General features: G+C 43.1%; 2 protein-coding genes across 4 annotated transcripts in view; both read right to left on the bottom strand.

The window, feature by feature from the left end:
- ARFGAP3 (ARF GTPase activating protein 3) overlaps positions 1–10,848 on the bottom strand; it is a 31,692-nt gene extending 20,844 nt beyond the window's left edge. Inside the window, exons 1-5 of the mRNA XM_074872186.1 lie at positions 10,711–10,848; positions 5,671–5,789; positions 4,503–4,575; positions 2,394–2,525; positions 359–442 (exon numbers count right to left, since the gene is read on the bottom strand). Coding sequence (XP_074728287.1) covers positions 359–442; positions 2,394–2,525; positions 4,503–4,575; positions 5,671–5,789; positions 10,711–10,779 — 477 coding nt within the window. The 5' untranslated portion in view covers positions 10,780–10,848. The remainder of the gene's footprint in view (positions 1–358; positions 443–2,393; positions 2,526–4,502; positions 4,576–5,670; positions 5,790–10,710) is intronic.
- A 6,447-nt stretch (positions 10,849–17,295) lies between these two features.
- PACSIN2 (protein kinase C and casein kinase substrate in neurons 2) overlaps positions 17,296–27,362 on the bottom strand; it is a 62,414-nt gene continuing 52,347 nt past the window's right edge. For 2 of the 3 annotated variants that reach the window (XM_074872182.1, XM_074872183.1), the window contains 4 exons: positions 25,328–25,452; positions 24,557–24,673; positions 23,403–23,599; positions 17,296–19,133 (listed from right to left, as the gene is read on the bottom strand). In XM_074872182.1, coding sequence (XP_074728283.1) covers positions 19,021–19,133; positions 23,403–23,599; positions 24,557–24,673; positions 25,328–25,452 — 552 coding nt within the window. In that variant the 3' untranslated portion in view covers positions 17,296–19,020. The remainder of the gene's footprint in view (positions 19,134–23,402; positions 23,600–24,556; positions 24,674–25,327; positions 25,453–27,362) is intronic. The other variant, XM_074872185.1, reaches the window with a different exon arrangement.

Genomic DNA, 27,362 nt, shown 5'->3' with positions numbered 1-27,362 from the left:
AAATGTTTTAAGAACTGTTAAACTTTACTGATTAAAACCAAAGTTATCACATAGTATATTTAAATCAGAGCACTCCCAAGCAAGGAATCATGAGTTCAAGTGGAATGTATGCCTACAAAAAGATAGTTTCATTCCACATTTAGCTACTGTTTGGGTCATGCTAAATTACCACCTCAGAAAGTGGTTCACATGCAGGAATAATTCTGAGACCCACAGAAGGAAAAGCAGATAAATGTTAACTCACTGATTTACCCTTTCTCTGTAAGGTTTTCTTTCAGGGTTTAATCTTCATCACAGAACACACAGCTAACCTAAGTGTTTAGGAAGTTAACAAGAATTAAATACAGGTAATCTATACCTTGGGAGAAACATGGGATGCAAAAAAGTCTTCCTCTTTGTTTTGAGGTGACACAGGTGGCATTCCACATCCATCTGTCCACAGCTAGAATTAAAAGAGTGAGAATTTTACAGGACAATTGCATCAATATATTTTTTTCAAATGCACTAATCTTAACACTACTTTTTTTTCAGGTTAAAAATGTATTGATTTTTGTTTCCTGGTACATAGTTTTTCCTTACAAATTTATTCGAGCTTCAACATATGCCATTCCTTTTTTTTAATTTCATATCTCTCTGACCTGTTCCTTCACATTTACCATTTTCTTCCCAACCAAATGCTCAGTATAAGCTCTGCTGCAGTAATACTGTCAACATTTAGTATTGCTAGAGCTTTATAATAAGTAAGTTTTTTCATATTCTCATATATGGTATTTTCTCCCTAATATTCTTATTTTGCCCAAAGCAAAAAAACCTGAAAACATGACCCTAGCAGTCCCTGGAAGCAGACTTTAGAACCGCATCAGTGTAGTCTGGTACTCTGGTGAATTTTCCCACCTCGCCCCAGAGTCCCCAAACCTCTGCTACAGTTCACGCAGGGTTTGCACGATGCCTGACCTCAGGGCGGGCTGGAGGGCCCACAGTGCCACTGATCATTCTTAGCATCGTGCAGGACATGACCATCACCCGTGATCTGCACGCCAAGGTTACTCACAGGCAAATAACTTCTCATGGCTCTTCCTACCACGTGCAGGAGATACATGACCAAAAATAATGACCTCTGTGAAAAAGGTTACTGAATGCACAGATGAGCTTATCTCACCATTCAACAACTGACTCTAACTTAACCGACAGAGAAGAAACTTTAAAAAATGTGACAGGGGAGGGGATGGTTGGTACTAAATCTAATTATCTGAATAATTTACTTCAGCAATTTAGATAGCACATAAATCACTTAAGCTTGTAGTACATAATTTAAAAATATATTTACTATCATTTTTAGATAAGAAATACATAAATATCAAACAATTGGAGGGAATCTGTAATTGAAGCAAGATAATAACAGTTCTTCAAAGTGTCATTTGGGGAACTTGTCAACTTAAATTTACTTGAACATGCTTTACATCTAAAGCTGTTCAGTAAATCAAAAATACTCTCTGAAGTTAGTGATGTGAACTATATTGTCTATAACACTTATGATAAAGAACTATTATAATCCATTAAATGTCATGCTATTTGATGTATATATTAGAAAAAAACCCAACAAGCTTTCTTGCTTTTAATTCCCACTCATCTGATCAACTCCAAATGAATCAGCCACAGACTTCACAAGCTGAATTAAACAATCAAAACATGCTTTCTGTGTATGAAGAAGAGAACTGTTGTCAAACTTATTTAACAATGTTAAAACATTTAACAACGTTTTGACAGCATGCATGAACTGTTTCAGCATTTTTAATGCAAGTTCAGGACATATATAACCTGCTAATTTTTCAAATATTATTTTTGTAGGGAAAAGAAGCAAAACCACACATTTACCCATTCAAATCAAATACCACTTAAATCACAAATATGTTGTAGTTAAATCTATTAGCACTTTTATGCTTTTACATGCTGTACTTCTCAATAATTCAGTTCCAGATAAGCAAAAATAAAACCACTGTATAGTTCATGGAGAAATGCTGACATTTTTGTTATGCAATACAACTAATATAATTTTAGGGCAGACCTGCAAACAAAGAAGTTGCCATTTAGAAAAAACACCCAAAGTTTCTGCCCAGAACTCCTGTAAGTTACTGCAAGTGTTAAAATTAATGTTTTGAACGAGCCAGAAATGATCCTGAAATCCCCAGTTGAGCTCTATCTCAATTTTCAAACAAAAAAGGTAAGCTACAAATAGTTCACTCCCCAGCTTGCCTATTCACTGCAGTGTGTATCAGCACCTCCTGAAGACAGATAACCTTTTGCATTACTAACTAGAAACTTCAAATGACTCTAGGGAGAACGAAGATAAAATTTTTCAGAAATCTTAACGACATGGGACACACACTACTCACATCAGTACCGTGCTTCCTCGTTGCCTGTGTTGCAAGAGATTTAATCTTCTCCTTGTAAAGCTGAGCACCACGACTGTTGTACTTCGCATTGGTATCATTTGTTGTGCATCCATGTTGATGGAAAAAAGCAGACTGCGAAGCAGAACACAGAAAACACTACGAGGAACAGGTTTAAAAACTAATGCCATTTAACATAAAAATATATTGCAATGCAGCAAAATACTCTGCTCCTCTACCTAAATCTAATCTTTTAAATAATGAAGCCTATGTAGATCTCCAAAATAAAAAGAAAACTCCATTCTGGCAACCTCTTTACATACAAATAAAACAACAGAAAAAACAAATATCTTAGTGGGATGTTTTAAAAGCATATACAAATTGCAAACTTGCTGTCCTATGCAAAGAATCCTAGTTCTGAAATTAAGTGTAGAAAGGAAGAGGTAAAATTGATTGCCAATACCTGTGCTTCAGAGGACATTCTTGATATTCTAAAAGGCATCGCTTGACATCATCTCTAATATGCTAGAGAGAACAATGTATGTTCAATAGCATAGACAGCAAAATGACTGTATAAAAATGGTCTCCCTTCAAAAGTGTGTGTATGCACATATATATGCACCCATATTTATATGCTTGTGTATTTATATAAAAATATAAATATATAAATGAAAAATTTTATTCCGATTTAGGATCTGAACAAAAGCAAATCAATACATTTATATCAGACTTCCACAAGTTGTTTGGGAGATCTAAAAAAATCATTTTCTCTGTACCTAGAATTGACTAGCAAATGGTATCACACATTCTTGCACGGAAGAACATGTCAGACTGTCACGGTGCAACATAATAAACACGTTTCTGATAGGATCAGCGAGTCTAGATAGCATAAGGTTATGACCTCACATGCTGCAATTGCAAAACATAAATCTAGTGTACAAGTACCAGACTTCATACAAAAATTAAGCAACAACCGTGCAGGAGAGAGGTAACAGCAATCAACTACTGTGATTACAACAGAAACAGTCGTAAACATCACAGATGCTGGAAAGATTCTGCATTTTTGCATTTAAATATGTACACCTATGAACTTGATATTCAAGCTTTTTTTGGTAAACCAAACCCCATCTTTTTTTGTATGGAAATAGGGAAAAAAAAAAAAAGAAAAACCAGCTGAATATTAAAGCGTTAGACTTAAGGAGAGTAGATTGTTAAGAAAAAGCCTATGGAAAGCAAATTTGGGTGAAGTTTCTTGACAACATTAAGTACAAAGCACAAATGAAGAAAGATAAGGGGAAAGCATGCAGGGAATTAGAAAAAAAGTAGAAATTGCTTAGGGAAATGGCATGTTCACACACTGGGTGGGTCAACTTAGGGAAGCACTCTCAGTTATTGGTGGTCAATCTTTGAAAAAACTTGGGAAAACAAGATTCTGAAAGAGTTGATAAGGGAAAACATCCTCTTTTAAAAAGGAGATTGAGAATAATACATCAGTCAACATAACTTCAATTTACAAAAACACTGTGTAACAAAGTTATTTGTAAGTACATAAGAAATGAAGTGGAAAGTAACAGCCAGTATGAAGTGTCCCAAACCAAACCACTGCTGTTTCCCCTCTGACAGTGCAGCATGTCTTATCTCTACTTCAGCTGCACCTCAGGTCTAAGTCAGATCTTACTTCAGTGTGGCTCTGGACAGTGACGTGATTTTTGACATGTTTTCATAAACCATGTAAGGAAACACAGACACAGGAAGATGCCCATAAGCTAGGTTTACAAGCTGTTGGAAAGCCATTTTTCAGCAGCTGTCAATGTTTCCCTGTTAAATTAGACGCATATTGACAAGGAATCTGATCTGGCCTTTTCAGTGATATTTATTAATGACTAAGAAAAAATAAAACATTTGCAGATTATAACGAGATGGAAAAGTTGCAAGAAGTATGAAGGATGAAATCAGTGTTCAAAGGAATTCTTAAAAACAAGAGAGAAAAAAAAAAAAGAGAAATGGACTGGAAAAATAAAAATATCCCCAAGATGCAAGCCAGTAAGGACAGCCGATAGCTTCCAAGCCCAACAGGCTTCAACGTGCAAAGCAATACTCAGGAGTACATACAGCATTTGCATTTCCTCCAACTTGCATGCATCTCAGCTGAAACCAAGACCAATTGGAATCCAGTTCTGTAGATCTAAACAAAATAAAACATTTTTAATGTTATCTCCAAAGCCATTTAAAATCTACCCTTTTTTTAAAAAGCTGTTTCTCACCCCCCCTTTTTTATTTGTAAAGTGAAAAACATGCATCTGTAGAAAAAAAATAATCTGTGACAATACACAATGTGCAAAACAAATAATAAAGCCACGTAGAACTGCCACAGTTTTTCAAACTATAAAAGCTTGGAAAAAATGCACCCTCTGGCCTCCCTTTTAGAAAGCACCAATAAGATATGTTTTCAGGAATCACATCTGAACTCTGTTAACAGCAGGTGACCATCACATGTAACGGACAAAATGACAATTGGAATGTCGTATCACAACAAAAACATGGGGCTCAGTGAGTATGAGGTGAACTAACACTGTGATTGTTAGGAATGGATTCTTGAGAGGCCTCTTGTAACGCTCTTGTGTATGGTGAAAGGGCAGCAGAGGAAGAACTTTGGTTGATTGAAAATGGCTGTTTTTATGTGCAATCCATTCTGGGATGCATTGCTGTCACTCACTTCAAGCAGAACGTTACGTTTCAAAGATGTAATTATTTATTAGGCCAAAAAGGCCCCCAGGCCATCAGTCAGGGTACTCACCCGACCGACAGCCGGGGTGCAGATTTACTGCACCAACGGACTGAGCTAAAAGCTGCCAAAATGGTACTTAGCTCTCTGAATGGGCTTGCTGGGGGTCAGATTATCTTTGTACACTGTAACACTGTTGAAGATAATAAACTAGTATTTGCCACAGTCTTGATTTGGAGGAATGATAAAACACTTCAACGTGCTTTCTCTGTTCTTCATTTTTATCACCTTCAGTGCAGAAACAGACCTGCCAACAGATGTGCACTACTGACACAAGCAGCAGGCAATGGGAATGGGTGCGGGGTACAAATCCTGCTGAACTCTACCTAATTCCCAGGCAGCTATCAGATACATCAAAGCCAATACAAACATTAAAAAGGTCTGAGTCAGTAGTTGAGAGAAGAACGGGTTTTCCTCTCTGAGTAGGTATCTGAACAAACAAAGAGAAACATTAAAAGATGCAATTTTTACTATAAAAATATACAAACTACTTACCGAATGAAACTCAAATGAACACCAAGTGATCGATGGGTCCCTGAACAATCAATACAGAGAAAAACGCCGTACGTGATGCTTGCCCAGCTCGGGTTCTTCGCTCCGCAGTCAAAACATACCTTAAAGAAAATAGAGATCAGTAACAGGACTTGAGTATACCCAGGTCTTATAGTTGTATGACAGGTCATGCTAACACCCTTGCAGTGATCAAACTTAATTAACTCATCCTTACAGCGTCCGTTGACATGACAGCTTCATATTATCCTAATTTTAGAAATATAAAGAGGAGTTATGCAATCTGCCCACACTTGTGTGTCTCTGCCCTAACCAGACAGGACGACATGCCCTCCCGGTTTCCGACTAGCACCAGGGTACACGGGGACCACAGGCCGAGGAACCTCTCAGAGAACCCCCATCCATCTAGTTCAAACACACGTGTAACGCAGTTCTTCCAGCACTACTGAAATACAAAAGAGTTTAACAAGTATTTTCCCAAGGGCAGGCTCTCCTCGTGACGTACCACTGAGTCTACTCTCTTCTCAGAACGTACCTGCGACTGCAGTTACCAGCAGCACTAATGACATCATTATCTACTTTCTTACATGGAACCCTTGACCCTTAGAGCAGCCTCTGAAATCCAGCTGTGTGAAGGAAGCGTCCACGCCGTGTACTGCCCAGCCCAGCGCTCTCTGCCAGACACCACAGGTATTCCTGTATCGACCTTTTAACTGTCCGTAACGTAGACTGGTTACAAAGCAAATATGCCCACAACTACTGCATAGACAAACCCAAGAATTTCTTATCCTCTGCCACCACACTGGACTCCTAACATTCACCCAAAACTACAAGAGGTATCTGCAGCTACATCTCATACACTTTGCAGGTCTGCACACCACAACTTCTAAGCTCTGTTCCAGTTATTCTGAATTTTGTACTACTTTGGCCAAGGAAAGCAAAACAAAAAAAAATTATCTGATACAAATCAATTTTCAAATGCAAGGAAGAACACAAATTTAAACAGAAACAGCTATTCCTAGCTAATGCCATGTGCACACGTCTATTCCTGTATGAAAGCACTTCATTATCTGATTGATGCTTTTTCAGTGGTACCTATAAAGGCTGCAAAAGCATCCATCCATAGGTACAGTCAGCGGCATCTACCGCCACTCTCCAGCTGTAGCATTCCCCGCTACAATTATAAACACTTCTTAATTTCAACATCTTAACAGTCAGTTGCATCACCTTGGAAGCTAGCTGCCACAAAGCAGTACAGCTCAGCATCTTCACTCATGCAGGACTCTCTATCAGCTGTTTACCAGACACCTGTGAGAATTATTCATATGCATAGAACCTGTAGCTTTTAGGACTGTGATTCAAGTAGGAACATCTAATTTTCTTGTGAAAGTAATGTAAGAACTGCCATTTCCATCATGCTCTGCAACAGAAATAGAAGCATGTTTCATTAACACTTAAGACTCATTTTGGTTAGTTTTCTCAAGTTTCAAAGTGCTTCCCACCACATAAATTGTAACTAGACTTGGAAAAAAAGAACCCGGACAATTTCAGAGCCACCCTATGAAATCATTTCCATTTCAGAAACAGGTAAAGTGTATTTTCTGTACTGAATTAGGTACAACCAAGATATCAAAATCATTGCAGAAATCAGTTTGAAGGATATGCTTAAATAAGCTATTGCCTTTAAAACACACATATTTTTTTGGGTTATTTTGCATTAAAGCATTTCAGGACAGCCTAGACTCAGTAACAGTCACTTTGAAAAAAATAGCGAAAGACCTAACGAAGATGTTTGTAGCTGAGCAAACACAAAGACTGGAGTACAATCCACAGTAAGCAGTCACTAAATCGTACAACATCCACCTTGCACAAGATGTTAATAAATAGATATATAATACATATTGTTACTGGATATGGAAATGTAGTAATACATAGCCTGCAGAAATGTTAGTTTTGGCACTTCAGAAGAGGGGAGCAGGTTCAGGCAGCTTGTCCCCGAGGTCAGGGTGGCAGGAGGGCTACTGCCACAGGGTACCCCCGCACCTCCCTGTGCCTGCCACTCCCCGCCTGCAAGGCTGCACCAACACTAACCTGGCCTAAAACTCAGGAGGCAGTTTCACACTGGGTCAAAGGTGAGCCAAATCCAAGTAGCTACTCTCTTAGCTACCAGCCACTGCCTCCAGACACGCTTTCCTTCTCCTCTTGCATCAGCAGTAATAATCACCCGTGTTGACCCTACTGAAGCCAGCACCGCTGTGACTCGGAGCAAAGGTAGGTCCAACTCACATCACAGCCACGTGAGCCGACAGGAGGGAGGGCACAGGAGTGTTTGCCACGGGGAGAAGACAGGACTGTCCATTTTGGAAGTGTCGTGGTCTTAAAATGACTTGAGACGTGATATACTATACACTGCTCTGGGGCAACCCCCCGCCCCAACACCCCCCCAATACACACTAAGAACAAAACTGAGCAACTGGTAAACCACCACCACCACCACACGCATACTGAGTTTTCAGCCAGGTCAGATCCTTGATCTTGGTGTCCAAGCAGACACGAATACAATCATCAACACAAGAGAAGAAAGAACCAGAGAGAAGAGAGTGAAAAATGGACAGTTTCAGAGGAATGTATCTCTGCCAGATTAAAAGAGACTATACAGCACAGCCTCAGGGTGCAGTCTTCAAAACAGGTGAGCTTTACAAACACTCGGCAATACCAGGTAGCTTAAGGACTATGAACATTTTTATAGGCACAAAATACATCCTATTTAACAGCTGTAGCATGTTTGTTAAGTGCCGTCAGGCAGCTCTGTATTATGTAGTACCCAAAGGCACACCAGGAACTCAAAAAAAAGCTATTTCTCCTGCCATACAAAGTAAAGGAAACCCAGATCAAACTAGAGAGATGTAAATTTCAAGGGAGTTATTCAAATATCAGTTTAAGTACCCTATAATCCACAAGTTAAACTGCAGATTTATGTAAATTAGAATTATTTTCCTAAACTCATGTGCACTAAGAACTACTGCAGAGCACCTAGCACAGCATGAATGTACACGCCTGCTTATAGCAGGCAGTCAGGAAGCCCAAATGCTGCACAGAAGAGATACCAGCTCCTCCCAAACTGTGCACATAAACAACACAAAGTACATTACTAAGCTTTTAATACTAAACCTTTCCCACATTTGCACTTTCCCATGTCTTTCTTTCCAAGCAGAAAAGCCCTACAAATAAAAGGGGCAGACAGCATAAGAACAGAAGAGAAAGGGAAGAAAATGAGATGTAATCAAACATGAGAAGATAAACTGGTGTCAGCAACAGCTTTTACTGAAGGAGACTGGTCAGATGCACAGCCACAGGCGAGTTGTGGGATCAAAGCTGTTGATATTTCCCACTCTCCTGCCTCTGTCTTTACAGGTCAACACGACCAGGCGTCACGGCAGCGTTAGTCAGTTTTCTGCGCCTGAGCTACTTCTTCCAAACCGACCTGCTGCGAATGGCAGCACCCACTGTGCCAGTATTGCTTTGTCAACACTGGCACTGAGTGTCTGTGTGGCACCCGACGTGACTGCAAGGACGGACAGATGTATCTGAGTGACCTCAGGTACCGCATCCACCTCGTTAAGCCAAGCACAGCAATAACGGGTTCGGTACAGGGAACTGTTTGCGGCACTCCATCCTCGGGCTTTCCCCCCTGGCCAGCCTCGGGCAGCACCTTCGGGCTCTCCTGTGATCCCAACACAGAACAAGCAGCACAACAGTATTACAGGGCTACTCCATCTCTTAGCGCCAGCGAATTTCAGGAGCTTGTAAGAGATCTTCTGACTCCTCCTGTTGGGACTAGGACCTGTCCTCGATGAACTTTTCACCCCCCTGGCAAAGGCAAGTTTTAGGAGTATTTATGTTAGAAACTAACTGGTGGATGTTCATCTTTGAGCTCTGCTTTCTGAGAAACCAAATGTGTCCATTGCCTGTACAGTCTTCATGATTTGTGTTCAGAGTGTGAAAGTCAGTTTTGGACCAAAGACAGACCTCCAGATTCGTGTTCCCAGAAAACACAACCAAGCTGCTTCTTCATAACGCTAATCCAAAGTTTCCTAGGGTGTTACTTTTCAGGTATGTCCACAGCGTACACCACAACGCCGATACAACGGGGCAGATGGCCAGGGAAGGGCTACAGGAGCACATCGCTGTGGACAGCGGTTCTGCCACCCAACGGTTCTGCCATGACCCCTGGCAGCCTGAGGCACCGTCCCAGCTCACATCTGCCCCCTGCACACCTTCCTACCCCATCCCAGCTCACAGCTGCCCCCCGCACACCCTCCTACACCGTCCCAGCTCACATCTGCCCCCCGCACACCCTCCTACCCCGTCCCAGCTCACATCTGCCCCCCGCACACCCTCCTACCCTGTCCCAGCTCACATCTGCCCCCCGCACACCCTCCTACCCCGTCCCAGCTCACACCTGCCCCCCGCACACCCTCCTACACCGTCCCAGCTCACATCTGCCCCCCGCACACCCTCCTACACCGTCCCAGCTCACAGCCGCCCCCCGCACACCTTCCTACGTAACGGACTTCAAACACCAACAGCGCTTTGCAACGCTGAAAAATTAAAGTCGCCACCGGCCGAGTCCAACGGGATGAGGAAACATCAAACTTTTATCGCCACAGCAGCGCCCGTGCCACAGCGGGGTTGGCTTCTTTGATTAAAAACCCGAACCCCCCCACAACCGCCTCCCGCAGTCCCCGGCTCGGAACTCGCTCTTCCCCCCGGCCGAGCCGACCCGCCCGGCCCCGGGAGGGGCTGCACTCCCCGACCGGGGGCTTCACCCTCAGCGCCCAGCGGACCCCCCCGGGCCGGGGCGACGGGGACCCGACGGGGACCCGGCGGGGCGGGGCGGGGCGGGGCGCGGCGGGCCCTCCCTCCCCTCCCTGTCCCTCCCTCCCGGCCCGCCGGCAGTGCGACGTGTCACACCGGCGGAGGGCAGCAGCCGCCGCCGCCCCCACCCCGGCCCCGCGCCCTCACCTTGTTGGTGGGGACGGAGCGGAGCCGCTTGAAGATGGCGGCAATGTCCTGCCGGCCGGGCTCGCCCATGGCGGCGGGGCTGTGGGGGGCCCGCACGGAGGAGCCGCCGCCGCCGCCGCCGCCCGCTCGCGCCGCCGGGACGCTCCGCCCCGGGAAGCGGCCACGCGGCGCGCGCGCGCCCGGAGGGGCGGGGCCTTGCGGCCGCCGGCGTGGCGCGAAGGGGCGGCGCTCCCTCGCCCGCGCGTTGCCATGGAGACCAGCGACCCCGCCGCCTCAGCGCCCGCCAGCCGCCACCGGGCACACGGGCAGACGGACCGAACCCCGGTCCAGCCGCGGGGGGGGAGGCGCGCTCCGCCGTGAGGGGACAAAACCCGCGGAGGGACGGCGGTACCGGAGCAGCAAGAACGAGGCCACGTTCCCTCAGGGCGGTGTAGGCGCGTGGCCAGGCCTGGGCCGGGCCTGGGGCCCCGGCGCTCTGTGGAAGTTTTCCTTCACGCCACCGTTCCCTCTCCCCGGCGACGGGCGAGCCGGTGCCAAAGCAGCAGGACAAAAAGACGACAGGTTTTACTTGCTTTTGGAAGCGGCACGTTCAAGTCACAAATCCAGAATCATAAAGCCTCTCAGAGCAGGAAACTGAATCATAGACGCATAATCGGGAACTGCGCAACTTAGGGGCACCCCCACCTCAAAACCCTGGAGCGCCTGAGGCACGGCCCTGAGGGCGGCTGCGGGCAGAGCCCCTCCACCACGGTGCGCCCCCCATGCTCCCCCCCAGAGGAGTGCGGCTCGGGGCGCGAAGCTCCGCTGAGGGGCAGGCCCCCGGCTAAGAGGCCTGCAGCTGGAATCACGGGCCAGGGTGCCGCAGGGCTCCCTCATGGCCAGCACTGAACTCAAGCTGCTCAGTGCGAGGGGTGGCCCAAGCGCAGGGACAGCTTGGTGTCTCCGCAGAGCTCGGCAGCGCTGAGATGACCCGTAACAGCACCTGTAGAGCATGGCTCCTCAGCGCTCTTCCTCATCACAGACCATCTAGGCTCACAAGGCCCTTTGTCCCTGACTCTGCAGTAGTTAACTCTGGGTGTTCTGCATACAGGTAAACCAAATTTTCTATAATCCTATCATTTGCTTTCAGAAAAAGTCCAGTTTGGAAGGTACCTCTGGGGATTGCCTGTTCTAACCTTCTTCTTAAAAACAGGGCCACAGACTGAGTTATCTAAGGTCCAAAATAGCCCTGCAAAGCTCATGGCTCTGCATGAAACTCAAGCTTCAGCCCCTCAACCCTGCATCACCGTCAATGCCTCGAGTACCAGGGGCTCACCGTCTCCCGGGGAGGCTGACAAGCCCCAGTTCTTACTGGTCCGTGGGGAGGTTGTTCACGGTGATGAGACCGGTGGCCGCCTGGGTTCCTGGGGCGAGAGCTGCCAGGGCACGTCACTCACAGAGCAGGGACCTCATGTCCCTCTGATCAACGGAGCTCTTGCTCAACAGGTTCTGCTTTTAATCTTCATCAGCACTGTATGTTATTAAAGTCATCTCATTGAAAATACTAGCAATTGAATACTTATATACATACATGGTTTAATTATTCTGTTCTCTTTCTGGTACATATTGTTTGTTCCAATCACATCTTGCTTTTCTATGCATAATTTTTCAGAAATTGCAATGGTCATTCAAGTTAACTTTTTTTTTTTCCCCTCTGCTTATATTTTTGCTTCTGTTTTACCGTGGTAAGACCTGGATTCTTTATAACATTTCCAAGGTATATTTCATTACCATTTTTCACAATTTATATGATCTCTTTTGTAATGCCAAATGTGCTACTAGTACATGAAAAATCTGTACAGCAGCAAAGAACTTTCCTGTTTCTCTTCTGTTTACAGCTAGTTTTTTAGTATGACAGAAAATACTCTTTGCATACTGATTTGATAGATACCACGATACAAGGACAAAGGAAAATGAGTTAGCAAGCCAAGCAAATTTACCAGGCCAGAGTCAAGAAGGCAATTTATATGAAACAAAATTCAAATAGGTAGGACTATACATAGGGCAGCAATAAAATCTGCCATGAGATGTTTGGATGAGACACTGAGATCAGGTGGAAAGGATCCATCCACCCAGGTTAGAGTCCAGAGAAATTACCCCTGGATTCTCCCAAAGTAACAAGAAGAAAGCAGGAAAGATGGTATGAGGGAAACACAACTCCTTTGATTAAAATTTTTTAAATCAGTTGAGATCAGGAATGTCCACCGAGAGACCTCCCGTTACAACATTTCAGGAGGATGACGTTGTGCGGTCAGAGGGGCTCCCTACAGCATGCTCCTCTCCAGAGGTGCTCGCTCAGCCCCATCTGACTGCACGAGGGCAGTGATCTGGATTTCTTTGACTCTTTCTTTCCTTTCCTTTTTCCAATAAGGACTACATTCCTTATTATCTCTTTTCACTTTTAAATTGTTTCTACCTCAAGTAGAACATTTTAACTGGTCATTTGGTGTTGTTTCACCTTAATTTAACCTGAGGGGATCACAGAACCTTTACGAGTCCCTGGGCTCCCAGTGTGGGTCGTGACAGACACACGTTGTTGAAAGCCAAAAATAGTACAGCTGAGGTATCGCTGTATGTCGTCGTGTCCCTACGCTCCTCCCAAGGCACCCACCGCGTGCCGTGGGCACAGACCCTCGCCTGACCCACCACGGTCATTTCTCGAGAAGAGATTGCACCTACGGAAACGCGGCCAGGTGCGCAGCAAAACCTTCCGATGTACGCGGGTACTCTCCCCTGAATGGAAGCGTCAAGAAGCACCTATGGTATTTGTGAAATTTTGTGCTAATACAGTAGCACCCAGGAATCTGAATTTCTAACAGGGTAAAGCGAGTAAAGCAGGCTGCTAACAACAGTCACTGAGCACCAGCAGGTAAACTGCTCGGTGTCAGACACACCCGGGGTACGGCCCACGGCAATAACCACCACACCACCCTGCTTACCTCCTGAAACGGATGTGTATGTTTTAGCTCCAAAAAAGGAGGAAGTATCCCAGTAAAACTGGGATTATCTCCTATTCCCTCATTTCAGGAACAGAATCTGCAGCTCTTCAAATTGACCACTAGACCACAGTTAGCAAGATCCTCGTTGTTTTGGGGTGAATGACCAACAACCAGAAAGGTTGGAGAAAGATATGTAATCTTATTTTTTAAAACAGATGCAGCTCCAGGACAACAGGAGGTATTGCCGCTGGATATCCAACCTTCAGTACATCAGTCTCTATGCTATCCCTTTTCTTCTTTGTTTTACAGTAATATACAGCTAACAAAAGGTATTTTAAAAACCACCCTAATCGAGTCAGAGTCACAGAGTCACTCAGGTTGGAAAAGACCCTCAGGATCATTGAGTCCAACCCTCAGCCCGACTCCACAAAGTTCCCCCCTACACCACATCCCCCAACATTACATCCAAAATTACATCCTGTACTAAACACCGAATTCGCCCACCGAGGCGTGTCACTGGAGTTTAATGATCCAGTAAGTTGGCCACTGAAAACATTTTTTACAGACAAAGTAGTCTGTATTTCTTAATCTTGATGCCAGCTTTCAGATTAGTACAAAACCGTCTCATTTATTGTCTACTCATTTCCTACTAGAAGCCTCAGTATTTCTATCTGTCACCAACTGTGAAATCTGCCTTAATTTTTGCTTTGCAAGTGTCATGAATAAAAACATAATTGGAAGAAAAAAAGATACTAGAACAAAAAATACCAGCTCAACCATGGTAAGAACAGTATTACTACATCAGATGAACTTCACAGATACCTCAACAAGAGGTAATAGCAATGGATTGATTTATTACACTGAGGGTGTAGCTTTATTTTTGGCATCTTTTATGTGTATTGCAAATGTCATATATATGTTCATATTCTAGCTTACAAGTAAATTAAGAGGCAGTTTGGGGAAAGCATGTTCAAAATTTTGGTGTCAAGCCTTCAGCCTCAGAAGCAACAACTTAAGAATATTACTATTACTTTGTATTGTGCATCAGGAACCACTCACCTCTGCACCTTCTCTGATAAAAGTCTGTTATTTTCCTGAAAAGATTCTCCTGATATTCCATCTTAACTAGATGAATTCACCACTGTTATCAATTACTGGAAATAAAACCCAGTATTACACTAAAAAAGACAACGCTCCTAATTTGTTAAGTGATCACTGCAAATAGCCAGATTAAAAAGTCAACAGTTTCTGTGAAACAGCAGACCGTGTTTTCAAAGCATTCACGACACGCTACACAAACAGCAAGTATTTTCATGGGGTGAGGCTGGAACATGCTCAGGGTTACAGCAGGGGTCAGGTGGCTCAATCAGTACAAGCAAATGTACACCTGTTAGGTTTTGAAATGTACTATTTATCTTCAGAATTTTAATGGAAACGGAAGGGGCAGAATGCGGAGAAATTACATTGAGTGTCATATTCTCCTTTTATACCTTGTAAACTTAATCCTGTGAAAGAGAAGTATAGCTGCTTAAACCCAGGATAAACTTACAAGGAAAATTTCTCTACTGTTGCTCAAGAGGCTTCATTACTTTACTAACTGTAGCAAGGCTCCCGTAGCATCCTTACAGCCAAACTGGATAGAAAATTGTCGGGACTGTGGGGCTCAAAGGGTCATGGCTTGGCCTTACAAAACCCAGCTGGCACCCTGCGGGGTGGGTACTAGGGCCAACATTCCTTATTGCCTTCATAACCTGGATGATGGGACAGACACGCTCCAACAGCCACAGAGACTGTGGAGGGGCATCGCTCGGAGGGAGCTCAGCTCTTGCGAAACAGCCTGGCTGGAACCTCACCAACACCAACTGCAAAGGCAGCGCCTGCACCTGCATGGAGTTACTCCATCTCAACAGGACAGGCGGGGCGCTGACAGGATGAAAAGCAGCTCTGCAGAGAAAGGCCTGGGGATCCGAGTTAACGAAGGAATCGGCAGTGTGGCCGTGGAGCAAAGGCGGCCCTACCACACCGGGCTCTGTTGGCAAGAATTGGCTAAAGCCACCCGATAGGAGTGCCAGGAGTGCTGGAGAAGATGGTGCCAGGGTCTTAAAGGTGCACAAAGTGAAAGAGGAAACATGAGAAGTTCTGATACCTATAAGGAGAAAAATGCCTTGTGGTGAAAGTGATGAACCGCTCAGGTTGCTCAGGGAGGTGGTGGACTCTTCATCCTTGGAGATGTTCAAGCCCAGAACAACCTGCTCTGACTGGAGCTGCTCTGAGGTGCCCTGGCTGGGCTGGGGAGCCTCCAGAAGTCCCTCCCATTCTCATTCTAAATCTGGCTTTAGGGAGTCTATTCAAACTCTGTTTACTAGATAATGAGACAAGATCCATGTTCTTAAAGCAAAATTATCAACCAAATTCATTTGTGCAAGGTAAACAGTTGTACATTTAAAATGAGGATGAAACTAGTTGTTTTCGTTTGACCAAAGCCAAGTTTGTTTCCCAAAGCTCTCATCGAAATTAAATATAGTAAGAGTTTGAAGCACTTAGGATGGCCTCTTGTTTATACTTGCTAGCAGACAAATAACTTCTTAAAAATACCTTTTTTTTTTTTTTTTTTTTAAATGTTTGGTAAGTAAGTTTGCCATTCTGCTAGCCAGCATGACGGCACACTCGGTCCAGCCTTGGAGCCCCTCCCCGCCCCAGTGTGAGATCCTGATAAACCCGTGGAAGTGCTGCGGAGGGCGCCCGAGGGGCCAGCGCTTGCTGCGGGAGGAGAGGCCGAGGGGCCGGGGCTCGGCCGGCCCAGAGAAGAGGTTACTCGGGGGATGCCACAGCAGCCTGCCAGCACCTCCAAGGGGGCGACCGAAACGACAGTCGGGCTCCATCCCAGCACAGCACAGCGACACACACTGGTCAGAAATCGCAACAGGGCAGGTTCTAACCACAAATAAAAAGGGGAAAGATTATAATGGTTACAACAGTTTGAACAGAGAGGTTATGAAATCAGTCTTTGAACAATTTCTAGACCAGCTCAAAGGCCTGAGCAACCTGGTCTGAATGCAGAGCTGGCTGTGCTTTAAACTGGACTAGAGACCTCCCTCGGCCCCTCCCGCGGGGGGTCCGAGTGCCTGCACCAGGCTGGACTCCCCGCATCAGGAACCAGAACTTTACGTAGATGAAGAGATGCCGTATTGTGGGGGAGACAAGAGAAAGCGTGCCGCTCGCCATCACAAACACTGCTACATTCATCACTGCCAGTCAACAAGAAAATGCTCACAAAAGGCAGGAAAGATTCAGATGTAAAAAAACAGATTAGCTGCTCACCCAAGCTATACCAGGCTTGACTATGGCACAGAAAGCAGCATCCCAGTAGATCCTGCACAGCCATTGAGGACACAGTCGCCTCCTCTGTCAGTAACGTTTTGTCTTGCCAGGAGCCCCCGGGCCCTGCAGCTCCCCCCTCTGCTGCTAACAGCAGGGGCCCAGGGGCCTCTTCACGGCTCTTTTAGACAAGATTTTGTCACCTTCAGTTGCTGTGGAATGCACAGACTATCTGCCTCACAAGACTATTTTCACATACACTGAAATAGTAAGAGGTACATTCTGTGTATTTAAGAGATTAACAGATTTTATTGTTTTCTAAAATATTTTACAATACAGAGACCCAAACCAGTAATTCCTGACAATTTTAGCAACCATCTTGTGGATGAACAGTTATGTTGGAAAGTTTTCCTTGACAGAAACATACATAACATCCACTTTCTAAGTTTGTACATTTTAATTCATTGAAAATGATGACTAAATATATCTATAAGCTCAAAAAGCAAATGATTAAGTCCAAGACTATCAACGGTGTTTTATAATTACCTCAAAATAGCTTTGTTAGCTTCATTACAGTGTAGCTTCCTAACATAGCATATCTACTCACCTGAAACTTAGGGGGTTTTTTAAACACGAATCTGCTGTAATTTTACAACCCAGTTTTAATAAATGTCACAAATGCATACTGTTTGACATGATTACAGATGACTGAGTTGTATCTGCAAACAAATGTAGATTTTACAGTGTTCTGCTACTATAATCCATGTAAGGTCTAAAGCTAGTTTATGTTCTGACCTACAAATTTATCCACAATACTGATTTTTGAGTATGTTAGTGTATATACTGTACTTCTGAAAGTCTAATCACAGAATACTTTGTCTATGGTACAGTAATGAATATGGCAGGAAAGCAGATTTAAATATACCTATAATTTAAACTCTTAAAACAGTCTAAATCTTATTGACATCAAAAGGCTTGATAACTAATAGCCATGCTCTTTATACTTTGGAATATCAAATTATATGTACATATACACAACATAGATAGGCTCTTAATAAAAAGCACTTAGTCTATTTTACAGTCTTCTCTGTTCAAAAAATTAGTCTTCACAGATTTAACATTTCAAATCACCCAAAAATCATTAGCAGTTTAAAGGAGATTCCCCCCCCCCCCCCCCCCCCCGCAAACACATGCTGGAAATAGCTACTACTCTGGGGTTTATGCATAATTTATCTTTCTTTTGAGTGTCATTTAAGATCTAGATGGAAATTAGTTTAAGTGTCAAACCATGTAGACAACATTCATAATAGAATCCCAACCCATGACACCTGCAGGTATCTCTGCTACAAATAACCTTCTGTAACAGATATTTATTAAATACAGTATTTGTTTTACAACTTCAAGCCATGCTGACAACACAGACAGATTACTACAACATGGAAAGAGTTTTCATTCAGTCAACTGGTGACTAAATCTATGTCATAATTTAAGTATTAATTGATAAATCCAAGCATACAAAAAGGTGCTTAACTACATAGCATTTAAATAAAAAAATACTGCATCTTTCAGACATTGCTAAGAACAAATAGAAAATTAACTATCTTTAAAATTCAAGTTGCAAGTTACTGAAGGTCACTTAAAATAACTGATTAAACAAAAGTGAGCGTAAGCCACATACCTAGGGTAGGATGAGGCACAAGCATAGAAAATGCAAAAATGTTTAGGAGTCACAATAATAGACCACGTGGGAAGAAAAAGCTTAAAAAGTTTTTTCCTATCATACTATTTTTTCCACCTAACCCCTTTCCTTTGCATTGTGCACAAGTTGTGAAAACAATGACAAATTATTAGTTCTAACTTTTGTCTTTAAATCACCATGATTTCAGTGTCAAGCTCTCGCCTTTTCATTAAAATATATACAGTCTATACATCATTCAGCTCCCTCTCGCTTTAAATATATACTGTACAAGCCTACAGAGCTTTTGTAACACTTCTGTATTAGCTTTGTCCTTTGTCACTGGATTGGTTCTACGTAGTTTGCTGGGTATAAACCGACTTGTCCGTTGTCCAGACGTCCTTTGCACCAACCCTGCTCATCTTCATTCTCCATTTTAGTTAACTCATCCCCTGAAAAAAGAAGGAACACTGTTAACAAACTGTATCCTTTTAGGTAACACCAGGAAGATAAAAAGACAGTTACCTACACCACCACTTTTCTTCCTCCACCCACCCCAGGCCCCAGCAGAAACTCTCCCTTCTTTGCTCTTCATGCTTTTGATACGAAGAATACCACTTACAGATTTACATATGGGATGAAAGGGCCTAATTTCAAGAAAATAGGAAGCAGCAAGCTACTCCAAAACTAAAATATTACACTGATTGCATTTCAAAAAGGTCATAGCATTTTAAAAGCACAATAAAGAATGCAAACTTTTGAAGATAAACACAGCGTTATTTCACTGTAAGATCACAGCCTCCCTTAGATCCACAGGGAGTGAACAGTCAAAGCCAGTTGTGGATAGTACCACTAGCTCCCAACAATCAGAATAATCCTACATTTATGACCCTCAGTGAAATGTCAGTGCAAGTGCAGTAAGTGTTTTGTTAGGCCTCCTGTCAGTATATACTCTTCTAAGGGTTTGTGGAAGATAAGAGGGAAAACGCTACAGAAAATTAAGACATGACAGTAAAATTCTCTTGAATTAGACTTGCAGCTTTTCAGTACACCACTGCTAGGCTGTGATGCAGAAAGATTGGAAGAAATCTCCCACCTCACGCTTTGTTACACATCTCTCTCCTCATCTTCTTAAGAAATGTAAGGGCTGGGATTTAACTTCCCCTTTCACTGCTCTAGCTGTACGTTGTTGGAAGCTGATGTACAGTTGTAGCTCCAGAGAAAGTAACTCCGAATTTGCTCCCTAACTTACAGAGCAAAAGCTGCCACTGATAATTCATTCAGACACTGATGAACTGTAACACAAGCTCACTTTGACTCTCGTGCACACCTAATCTTCTACACCCGCAGGAAATACTTTGGCATTAGAGAGTCCACAGACTCTGAGATGCTGCAAATGAACATCCACCTCAGCCAGGCAAGGAAAGGACTCACCAAGTAACAATTACTTCCTCATGTGCAACTTATGTGTCACATTATTTCCCTAGATAAAACTGATTTGTGCTTCATCTCAGTTAGCAATAGGAAATACACGCTGAAGATATTAACCACTTAATAGGGTCCCAAATGGTTATAAACAGACAGGCTTGGTATCATTCAGGAGAACGTGCACTAGCCTAGGGACTACAAATGCTCTGGCAGCAATGGACAAGCTTTGTATTAAATCTTCACAAGATATCCACCTTCTACAGCTCCTCTGTTAGATAAGAACAGTTAAAGCCTCATCTCTTCTCGTTTGTGAGTTTACCAGATAGCAAATAAAAGAACACTATGAACAAATGTTTGGCACTGCAGACTGTACTTGGCTTACTGAGACATCTTACAATTTTTTCCACCATTTTTAGCATTGTGGAATGTGAGGGTGTACAATCCCAAGCCTTCCTGCCACTTCTATGAAGTGTATTTTAATAAAGAGTGAAAACAACGACTATTAAAGCCACACTGCATTAACTGTAAGCCCCAAAGCAGAGGCACTTGTATGAACAGCTAGGACCTGGAAACTCAGTGATCTTGGAGATCTACGAAAATATTACCACTTCAGTGTCATCTGCACAACAGTTAAACAAAAGCAGTCTAACAGCTGGGATAAGGCAGCATATGTAACAACACGTTTTGACAACATCTCGTGGCCTCCATGTACTGTAGCTGTTTATTCCCAGCCCCAGCAGAGAAGCAGTGGGGCGAGATATACGTATGGTAGATGGTTACATCCCATCCTGTTACACGATCATAAAACCTCTCATAAGATAGGAATAAGCAGAGTTATTCTTCCTCTTTGGAAGCCTCCCACAGTTGTTTGCCAAGAAAAAAAAACACAGCAGATGTATAAAGTATTCCACTAATAAAAAGGAATTTAAAGTATCTAAGTACACTTAATGGACACTGAAGAGCATTTATTCTACAGCATGTACCTAGGAGTGATCACAAAGCTTTGTAGGCAAATTCCTTGAATAGCCAAGGAAATCCCACCTGAGAATATCTGTGTCCATTTAAACTGATCCCTAAATGTGTTAATCCTCTGCTGACAGCTGCTAGGTGTAGTCTACATGGGAGCAAGTACATTTAAATCGGTACTGCATGACCTGGTGGATTTTTTTCCTTAGTCTTTTGTATGTTCAGTGTAAACTTAGTCACACTAATACTTCTGCCTAAAAACTAACGAAGTTTGACTGCAGCCATTCTATAATTCAGCTTCTGTAAGGGCATCCATAGTCTAACAGGTCAACCCTTTCCTGTGCTTGACACAACCGTGTCATTTGGTGTTACAACACACTCTCATGCTCTTCCTTCAAAGGTATTAAGCTATTTTTAAGCTAAGCCTACATACATCTCAGTTCATACTTCCTGTAGTTTATTTCTACAGACCTCCCACTGAGAACCCCTTGGTTCAAACAGCGGAATGCAGGTCCCAGGGCTGGTGCTCCAGCACAGAACACCTAACTCTGTATTTAACCCTTACACCTGTGTGTATCAACATTGCGTAATCTTGCCACTGAAAGGCTGGTTATGTAAACCCTTGGAATGCCATCCTTGCTTCACAGGCACTACACAGATGTATTTCAAGAGGATTAGCAGCCATCCCCTGCCGGGACAAAAGGAGCCGTTAGAGTCCACAGAATGAGGAGTAACTGTGGTCCCTGCGCATTCCAGAGAAAGCGCCAGATGCTTTGTTCCTGCCGTCCCCTGCCAGGGCACAGTCCGGCAAAGGGAATGGACAAACTAACCCGCTCCTCTCCGGAAGGCTACAATACTTGTCCACAAAGAAGAAAAGTCAGATGTTTTCATAGTTTCACTACTAGGAAAGGAGGGAGGCAAGCGACAGGCAGGAGCAGCACCACCACCTGAGCCGTGGGGCTTTTCCATTTAAACCGCACAGACTGCCCTAGGCCAGGCCTGGGGCACGCTGTGGTGAGTACCACCTCCCTCCATAACCTACCCCACGGCTCTGGTTACCAGGGTAACCTTCAGCCCTAACACCCATCTAAGACCCACGGCAGAGGGTGTAGGAGCAGCACACTTACAAACCCCAGCTGAAAGGAGAACCAAAGCCTTCTCAAGCTTCCAATACTTGAATCCTGTTCTTCCTCCACAGCTCAGTCGCTCGTTACAGGAGAAGGGAACCAGTGGCAAGCAAACGGGAGGAGATGAGATCAGCAGCACTGCCTGCCTCATTTTCACAAACTGAGGTGCCCTTTGCTTTTGCTAAACTGCTCTGGAATTGTTGGTTAGTCAGCTTTTCCACGTGCAATTCTGAGTGAGCCAGTAGAAAACTGGCTGAAATTAGAGCTCTGAAAGCCCGGGCAGGGTGTAGAATTCCCCTTCCATCACTAGAGGGTGCTGCCTGCGGGCTGGCCAGATGATGGAAGCCTTGCCCGGCCACTTCGGGGGCTGGGCAGGATGCCCGGGCACGCGGCCGCTCCGCACACACCGGCCGGTGGAACCAGCCCAGACAAACCGGAGGCAGCAGCACCCACGGCCTGCGGCCATCGCACCTTTCCACCAGCCTCCTGTGCCTGCAAACGCACTGTGGCACAGACATCTCCTGCCTTGCCTCTGTTCTGGTTCTCAACTCCTGTAGTAGTGAGGGAAAATGTAAAAGAAGGAAAAAGCTGCTCAAGGAAAATACAACATCCTGAGAAGGGAGGTGTACAGTCAGTGTACCGCAATATAATGTAAGATGAAAAACCAGGTAAAGACAGTCACTGTGTTCAACATACACTGAAGGGGGATGGAAAGAGGGAGAAGGAAGTTACCTGTCCATGAGTAAGCTTTCAACCTTTAAAAGTTAGCACTGTAGGAAATTGGAGGCCAAAAAAGGGATGCTTCCAGTTTAAACAGAAAAAGTATCAGTCAATTAGATATTGTTTTAAGATTAGCTGCTGTAGTCTCTTCCTTACCAACTCTATAGGGTTGGCATTTCTAGACGGCTAAAAGCAGCAACTGCTGCTGTCACCAAGAAGAGGAGGAGGTGGTATTATCAATTCCGCAGCTCTCTAACACAAGATGGTGAGGAAGGAATATCCCAAACAGCTGTATCCCAACAGCTTAGAAACCAGTGCTTCCTAACAGGGGATACTGGGAAGCACTATCAGGAGGGGTGGGGGTTCCATGGGATACTGTAAGTGGAGTTGTACATGCAGAGAGAACAAAAGCTGAAGAGAAAGACTCCTCCCCCCCTTTCTCCTTTTGATAAATATTTTAGGTGAATGCTGTAAACTTACCAGCTTTAAAGCTGAGCTCATCTTGCTCTTGGCCCTCATAGTCATAGAGTGCACGTACTCTCACCTCCATGGCAGGAGAGGTATCTTCATCGAACGGATTGGTGTCTCCATTGGCATCAGTAGAAGAGAAGGGATTGTTGGACTCTTCATCAGACCAATCTGTAGGGTAGCTTTGGTTTTTTTCATAGCTGCTAACACTGAAAACAATTTTTAAATTATTTTCTGCTCTTAAAATAGGAGACTATAAATACCACTAAGATATCAGTTGCCCCAATTGAACTTCACTCTAAGGCCCAACTTTGAAACTTTATTTCTGGTATCTTCTCACCTATCTATAGCTGACAATGCCTCATTCAAAAAAAAAAAAAAAAGCAAGCATTCTTGCAATACATTTGAAAAGTTAGAAAAAGGCAAAGAGAAAAAAGATAAAAAGACAACCTCCCCAAACTCTAAAAACTTCTCCATCAAGTAATCTATATAATCCATGGGACTCCTTACTCTAGAAAGGTGAAAGGTGTGCAGGTAGTAGATGAGAGGAATTATCTGGTTTAGGATAAGACATTTAAATTGCTTTGCAGAACCTTCCTCCCAAATCCCTATGCACCTCTACAATAGCTTTCAACACTTTTTGTATGTTGCAATCCCCTAATAAAGAAACTTCATTATACTGCAACAACTTGATCATTTAAAGAAAAGTTCACTGTTGAGCATGCACATGCCATGTAAGAGTGTTATGACATCCCTGTGTGCATACTGAAGCAACAGGCAGCTGTTGGAGAAGGTCCTAAATAAAAAGAAAGCAATCGTAAAAGCAGATTTATTCAGCGAGAACACACAGAGCACTAAAGCTCCAGAACCCGTTTCACTAGAAAAACCCACCAGTTTTAACACTTTATAGGACTGGTAAAGGAAGGAAAACAGCAACAGCAGTTCTGTTAGCAACTGCCAATAACCCCAGGAGTTTCAAACCAACGATCAAGGCAACAGATATGGCCTCTGTTAGGAAAGACAAGTCAGGTTACAGAGTTGCTTGTACAACCGCTCAGAAGGGCTTCATGCACTGACCGGCGTAGTGTTACAGAAACCAAAACCAGAGAGCCCTGGATAGAGAAAGTGCAAGTGTGAAAACAATTAGAAAACAACATTTCACCAACTTTTTGATCTTATTGTCCTCCTTTTCACTGACAGTACTCCCAGTATCTTCTTCATCTTCAAAGGGATTGTAACTTGATTGTACTGACTGCACTGTGTTACTCTGGACACTAAGACTGCTAATTTGGAAAAGAAAGAGCATTATGGTGACCCTATCTGTTTAAGAGTAAAACACTGTCATTGGTGTCCCACAAAGTTTCTTAGCAGACCCCTTTTCCAGCAAAAAAAACCCCAAAACAACCAAACAAAAACCCAAACATCTAGTGTAGCATTAGACCCAAGAAAGTTCGGAAAGTCTCACATTCCTCCAGAATTAGACTATCCTCCGTGGACCACAATTTCTTTTTCTTACTGCCTGCAATAAAAGGCAGTGCGATTTTTCTAGCCAGTTTCATTCCTTTCTAAAGCAGCTGATGTCAACAGTTTTGTATTAATCACATCCAGAATTCTGAAGTGACTAAGCGTTTTGCAATTTAAGATTTCAAAGCATAATTGTGATTTCTAAAGATGGGAAGATAGCAACAGACTAACTACCACATTAGCTACAGAAAGTTCAGTTTCTCATGGAGTTTGGTTTCTTTTAATTCCCAATGGAAAGAGAACTATAAAATGGAGAATAATTCCCAAAATATTGTGAGCTGCAGAAACATCACAAAAATGCTCACAGATAATTAACATTTGGTCGGACAGTGACTTTCTGGTCCTGTAGAGCTTAGCGTACTTGAAAGTAACAATCCTTTCCAATTAGTCTTTTTAGACATAGAAAAAAATACCTGCTATGTTTGTTAGGCTGTGAAACTTGATCTCCCGTCTGATTAATCCCAGTCAGAGTCACTCCATCGGAAGCCTTCTTCTTTTCTCTTCTGCTGAGCGTGCGATTCAGATCTGCAGACCACTCCTGTCAATGAATGCAGAATGTGACTGAGAAATTTAATTGAACAGTTATCACATTTAATTTTCAAATTGTGTTATGGAACACACGTTTATACATAAAACAGTACAAATAATTATTAAAAAGATAAGATACTCTGCTTCAGTTATAGCTCTCATCTAGTTCCCCGCCTAGCAATGCAGAGAGCTATCTGTGCTCCCTGCAAAATCCCAGGGTTACCTGGACTTCCCTGATTAGTATTCTGAACACCCTGAAATGACTTCAAATACCAGACAGCTGGTAGACAACTGGAGAAATCAAAGGAATTGACCAGTGCGACTCTAAAAATTGTATTAAGAGGGCTCACTGTTTCAAATAATGCCAAGACATCCGGATTTAAGAGGTAAACCTTTCATTTAATTTACAAAGGTATTATAGTCTAAGACAGGGCTTACTTCAAGAAGTGCTCCAAGAATGACCTACAAAGTAGCTCGTTTTTAAACTCATTGTATAACATTGCTCCTGTCCCTAAGATTGGAGCCCTTCAGGTACTTCGCTCTAGATTTAGTGGAATTTATTGTCCTTAAAAGCCACCCATAAGAGTTAAGGCTCAAATCCACACAACTGTTGACAAGACTGGTGATGCCGTTCGTAATCCTCTCCTTGATGTTTGGAGCCATTCAGATGTTTCAGAAGGCAGATGGAAAGGCACGATGAGACCTCACGGCAATTTCAACCTATCAAGTCAAATTAAGCTGCATACTGGTACAGAGCAGGAACCAGAGAACTAACTGGATGCAAGCAAATATCCGATGCTGAAACATGTTTCATCTCAGAAGCCTTACAGATAAAAGAAGTCAGGAGATAAATGCTATCTTTTGTATAGCAAACCAAGATAAGTATTTTTAACAGGAACTGAAGATTTTGTGAGTTCCTGTTACTACTGGTTCATACAGGTAGCACAGCCAAAGTGATTTCTAGCCAACTTTTCACAGATACCTCATTATTTTAACTTTGTACAAATACATACTGGATTTCTGAGTTACCATAGTTTAAAGACCACTGACCTAAGCATATTTGCAGTTCATAATGTAATTTCATATTCATTTGATCATGACTTTTTTTACTTACATCATCCTTGTAGCATGTAAATGAGAAAAAAAAATTAGAAAAATAGTAACAACAGTATTTAATCTGTTAATTGTAATGCTTATAAAAGATGATGGTAATTTCCCCACACAGAAGTAGCTGTAGTTCAGCATTTCAGGTAAAGAAATTCTGCAGTACTGTTAGGAGTTTTCTTCCTCAAACTTTCTAATCTAAAGTTACTCAGAATTTCAAGAACAAGTTCTATTTTCCATTATGGTTAATAAGGGAACAGTGAACACTCCAGAGTTGATGCTTCCACTCCATTAATTTAATGCCTAGAAATTTTTTAAACTAAACCCATGATTCTGGTCAAACCCATCCCAGTTGCAGCTATTTGATACTCTGATAGTATGATCTGCACGGATACATTTTGGTACTTGTTTCTTGTAGGCCAAGCTAGCAGAATACTCCTTAAACTCCTTTCTTTTGAAGATGTTATTCAGCAATACAATTACCAACTGTTTAAAAGTGGAACTTTTTTTAATATAACAGTACTGAAAAAACTAGTCAAGAGTTATAAATACCAATTTTCAGGACCAATTGGAAGTATTTAGTTCAACGTTTTGCTGCCTACACTATAATTACATGCTAACAGCAAGGAGATTCAAATTGAAGTCTGACACCAAAGGGGAGAAGTAAAACGTATAGGATAACACATACAGGTGTCAGAAGTGTTTCAACTAAACCGTGGCTTACTAATGACTTCAGTAATGACTCTAGCTTTAAAAAAAAAATCACTATAGAGTTTTCTGGTTTACTCCTTTTTCCTTTGAATAGGTGCTTGATAC

Source organism: Strix uralensis, chromosome 5 (assembly GCF_047716275.1).
Source record: "Strix uralensis isolate ZFMK-TIS-50842 chromosome 5, bStrUra1, whole genome shotgun sequence".
Lineage (NCBI taxonomy): Eukaryota > Metazoa > Chordata > Aves > Strigiformes > Strigidae > Strix > Strix uralensis.
The sequence above is the reverse complement of the archived record's forward strand: the minus strand, read 5'-3'. Positions and strand labels throughout refer to the sequence as shown.